Genomic DNA, 4,837 nt, shown 5'->3' with positions numbered 1-4,837 from the left:
GCGCATGCGTTTTGTCTCGCGCGTCTCCTTGCAAAGATGCCATGCTACTCTGTGGCTCCATTTCACTTTTCTTCGGAAGGATGGCGCTCTAGGAGGCCGCTCCTCATTGGAGGAACGGAGCGCCGGAGAAACGTAGTAATGTGAACGATGGAGGAACGCAGCCGGACAAGATGGGTACTACGTGAGCGCAACCCGTAGCCCGTAAGCGCGCACGTGGCAGTGTAAACCAGCCTTCATGCTCGTTCCCACAGTTGTACATCACGTCTTATTCTTTATCTTACGCGAAAGCTCCCGGGCGTGTTATCGGCGTTGTTATCAGGTCAGGGCGCGAAAAGGGAATTGTTCGCCTCAGATATGTCCTCCTCTCCCAGCCCAAATCTGTTCCTCCTCATGTAGTCACGCACAACCCTGTAAACTTAGCTTCTTTGTGTAGTCCTCTGCTATCAGATCAAGCCGGGTTTCAGAGGGGGGTGTCCCGGAATGCTGCTCTTGCTGTACACCTTGAACTCACCACGTCAATGAATATTGAGAGTTTCATGCAGGCCTTCAGAAGATTCATCTCTCGCAGGTCTGTGCCATCCAAGATATATTTCGACAACTTCAGCACCTTTAAGCGGGCCTCCCGTTTCCTACGAGATATCTCTAGTATCATCAATGGCGAACCTTTCGAGCGATATTGTGACAACCACAACATCACCTGGCATTTAATTGCTGAGCGCGCCGCCTGGTGGGGAGGATTTTGGGAGAGACTCGTCAGGACTGTGAAAGACTCCCTCCCGAAAGCTCTCGGACGCAGCAGCCTCACTTTGGAAAGCCTGATAACCATCTTGATCGAGGTAGAGGCTATCGTTAACTCAAGACCGCTGACTTACATGTCAGACGATTCCAGACACTTCTCTGCACTCTCTCCGTCTCACTTTCTTGTGGGGAAGCGGCTGACTGCCTTACCGCAAGTTGATCATGACCAAGACGATCCGGAAGAGACACACTCGACTTTACTCGAGAGGAACTGCAAGCGAGAAGAGATGCTCGCACAGCTTTGGACTCGGTGGAGCCGGGAATACATCTCCGAGCTACATAGCGGCAATCGTCCCCAGTACAGGGCAGTCGTTCCGTTTCGAACAGGGGAGCTAGTGCTTGTACCTTCAAGGTTTCAATCAAGGCTTCTTTGGGCTCTAGGCCGGTTTATTGAAACCTATCCCGGTGGCGTCGGGGTGATCCGCGTTTGTAAGATACAGCTTCCTGATGAAGCTGTCATTCGTAGGCCAGTTCAGCTGCTGAACAAGCTGGAACTCTAGGCCATCGACACGACTTCGTTCATCTGCCGCCCGGAGCGCTGTAAGAAATCTGTAAGACGACTAGGAAGCGCGCAAGTCACAAGCCGCAAGGTGATTCCGCGTGTTTTGAATTTCTTTTGTTTCATTCGATGCCAAGTCGCGTTCTTGGTCGGCCGATTTGTCGGCATTAAAACGTTGCACCTCTTCTGGTTGTCTTCTCCCTACAAGTACTCTACTTAAATTACCTTCAGTTTTGAGTATTTTGTACTTTATTTAAACTGGGGTCACCAAAGGCGGAAGATTTATGGAGGCTTTTGATTATCTCTTTTAACTTCAGTTATAGATATAGAAAACATATCGTGTACGCGATCAAGCTGAGGAACGACGTTATTGAGGAAGAAGACCTAAGCTTGGACACGAAGCCTGACATGATGGGAACGCAAAGAGACGACGACGGACAGCGCTTTCAAGGGTCGACACAAAAACAGCCGTGAATATGTCGTTCTGTCGAGAGTATTCCTCCAAGCTCATGCTTTTGTTGTTGAGAAATCTTTGATATCCTATGAAATGTTCATCGATAGTGTTGAAACCTGGCCTAGTCCACTTACGTTTAGGAGAGTTATGTTCCGTAAATACATTTTCAGGTCTGGGCTCGCAGTTCGCAACCGCAGGAACACCTGGAAAAGTTTTTGGAGAATATATCATACGTGCGAATATACAATGTGAAAACCAGCTACGCGTAAACCTAACGCGCCGATAATTACAAGGCAGTTACAGTAAGAAACAGCTGTGGAGCGCAACACTGTCCGTTTTTTTTTTCATGTATACATTCGGACCCAGTTTATGTAAAACCCGTTAAACTCGCATCCTCCATGACCATTTTGCCCAGGAACATCCTCTGCACACGTAAATCCTATATTCACAAATTGTTAAAAGATGGAAACATAGACTTTTCTACGAGAACATCGTCGTATAATATAAAATCCTCCTCATTAATGTGATAATTCGCATATCGAACAACGACCGACATTTTTTGCACGAGCGGGAGCAAATGTGTGCATTTTACCCCAGATATTATACAACCAGTGGTTGAACAAGTGGTCCTGCTGACATAGACGTGCACAATTGTTTGGGGTGACACAAGTGGTTGCCGTCCGCCCGGTTTCAGGACGTCTCATGATGCTCTTCCTGACACCGAAAAATAAACTTAAAGGAGCATGGAAGGCACTTGGAACATATATTGTCTTACTGCGGCATATGAGCATACTACCTTCAGAAACCATCATGCAAAATATTTCATTTGGGAAGAGCGAATTTGCCGAGAAAATTTCTTTCGAAGAGAACGCGCAGGGGCAGCGGACTCGTCCAACGTCACCTAAGTACAGAAGGCCTCTCCATAGGTCCTTGACGTCACCACATCTCGTCAGACGGGAATACAACATGGTGTCTGCTTGTCGAGGTTTTGTTCGGCACAGATGCTATTTCGAAGACGAATTCATCCGTTCTTCTTTCTTTTTTTTCGATGAGAAACAGCGAACCAGCGTGTACTTTCGAAAAATAGGATTGTACTGCAGCCTTTGTGCTCATGAGGTACGGAGTAATTGAGTACACAGCGGCAAGCCGAGCCACTTACAGCTTCCTTTGTTATGAGTATACGAAAACACAAACGAAGGTGAGGGGGGGATATGTTTATTGAAGAAGAAGAAAAAAGGAAAGGGGAAAAGGTCAGACAGGCCGAGGTCGACTTGCTATTCCCAAAAGAGAAAACAGAAGCAAAAAGGAAAAAGCAAAAGTGTCGGGGGACGATGGGGTGGCTCAAAGGCTGCTGAGCAGCGCAGTGTCCTTCAGGTAGCGCAGGAAGGCTCGGGTGACTGCCCACTGTCTGGAGTGCCGGACAGGTCCCAGCAGCGTCGCCAGGGAAAGTTCCCTGTGGCCTAGGGAAGTGAGAGTTGAGGCGAGAACCGCTAGGGGGCCGGCGTACCGCTTGCAGTGCAACAAAAGATGGCATATGTCGGCGACTGCAGAAATGCAGGGACACATCGCGAACGTCCGTCTATCCATCTTAGAAAGGAGCAGCGGGGTCAGGGCAACATCAAGGTGTAGGCTATGGAGGATCGACTCCTCCTGTCGCGACAGCCTCTGGGAGAGGGTGAGTTCCATCCTCGGGTCGATGGAGTGGAGGAACGTGTTTGCCGCTACAGCGTTTGAGCTAAACGCGAGGGTGCTGCGAGACGTCTGGCGGTGGATCTGTATCAGGCAGGCCGATGGAGTTAGAGGAATGATGGTAGTCATAGTGGTGGCAGCTGCCCCGTGCGCACCTCTCGCCGTAGCGTCAGCGCGGGTATTTCCCGGCAGGCCGATGTGGCTGGGGACCCATTCAAGCCACACGCTGTGGCCGGAGGCGGTGAGATGGCTGTATGTCGTGAGGGCTAGAGAGAATATGTCTGTGACGATCTTGGAGCAAGGAGAAGATAATATTTGCAAGGCCGCCTTGCTGTCCGTAAACACAGTCCAGTTGTTTTGGGGCCTCGTTGATATAAGTTTCAGGGCTTCATTGATGGCGGCGAGCTCTGCTTCGGTGGAGGATGTCTCGTTAGGAAGCTTGAGCGCTAGTTAGTAATTTTCAGAGGAGGCCCGCGGAGACCGACGCGTCCGTGTAGACCGCTACTCTTCGGGAGTGCACGTGACTAAGGTGTTCCAGCACGAGTTGAAGCAAAGCGACTGGAGGGTGGTCGCCTTTTTTGAAGGCGCCAAGGATGCTGGAGTACACGGGAGGAGTAGCGAGGGTCCACATGGGAGGGGGGTGGGACGGCATGTTGGAGGGCAAGGGTATAGACGTCCTCAGCCGCAGAACGCAGGACCCGAAAGCGGAGAATGGGCACTCCATGGAGATACCTGCCAAGTAGTGGTGCCGGTGACGTGTCAGGTACCTTGTGTAGATGCGGAGGGTCTTCTTGTAAGCACACTACCTTGTGGGACCCCGCGGCAGACGGAGAAGGGTCGGGTGTCACCATCAGAAGTGAAACAAAGAGGGACCGTGACGAGAGGAAGTCCTGGATCCAGAGGAGCATGCGACCGCCCACGCCAGCAAGAGCAACGCAAGAGCAGCGTCACCTCGACAGCACTGTGCAGCACGCTGTCGTAAGCCTTCATGACATCCAGGAATACCGCTGCGGTAAGCCTGCCATCGGATTGAGCTTGTTGAGTACGGGAGACGAGGTCGACGACGTTATCTATGGCAGATCTTCCCTGTCTTAAACCAGCCAGTGTTTCCGAGAAGTACCCTGTGCTTTCAGTTCATGCGTCAGAAGACCATTCGCTCAAGGGTTTTCCCGACGCAGCTGGTGAGGGCAATCGGTCTGAACGAGTCCATGTTGTGCAGTGACATTCTGGGTTTGAGAACGGTGATCACCATTGCCTGCTTCCACTCCATTGCAAGGGAGCCTGAGAACCAGGATGCGTTGAAGATTGCGAGTAGTGACCGGCGCCCACACAGCGGCAGGTTTCTGAGAGCCTTGTAACAAACTTGGTCCGCACCAGGAGACGTATGCACGGGCGAG

The 4,837-nt window shown here is 51.0% G+C and overlaps 1 protein-coding gene across 1 annotated transcript; it reads left to right on the top strand.

Annotated features, from left to right (window-relative positions):
* The first annotated feature begins 518 nt into the window (after window positions 1-518).
* LOC135391606 (uncharacterized) lies at window positions 519-1,298 on the top strand. Its single transcript, XM_064621921.1, has one exon. The coding sequence runs from the start codon at window positions 519-521 to the stop codon at window positions 1,296-1,298; it is 780 nt and encodes a 259-aa protein (XP_064477991.1).
* The last annotated feature ends 3,539 nt before the right edge of the window (window positions 1,299-4,837 follow it).

This window comes from Ornithodoros turicata, chromosome 1, assembly GCF_037126465.1.
Source record: "Ornithodoros turicata isolate Travis chromosome 1, ASM3712646v1, whole genome shotgun sequence".
NCBI lineage: Eukaryota > Metazoa > Arthropoda > Arachnida > Ixodida > Argasidae > Ornithodoros > Ornithodoros turicata.
The sequence above is the reverse complement of the archived record's forward strand: the minus strand, read 5'-3'. Positions and strand labels throughout refer to the sequence as shown.

Coding starts and splice junctions, on each gene's coding strand:
- LOC135391606 (XM_064621921.1), top strand. CDS start 519: ATGAATATTGAGAGTTTCATGCAGGCCTTCAGAAGATTCATCTCTCGC.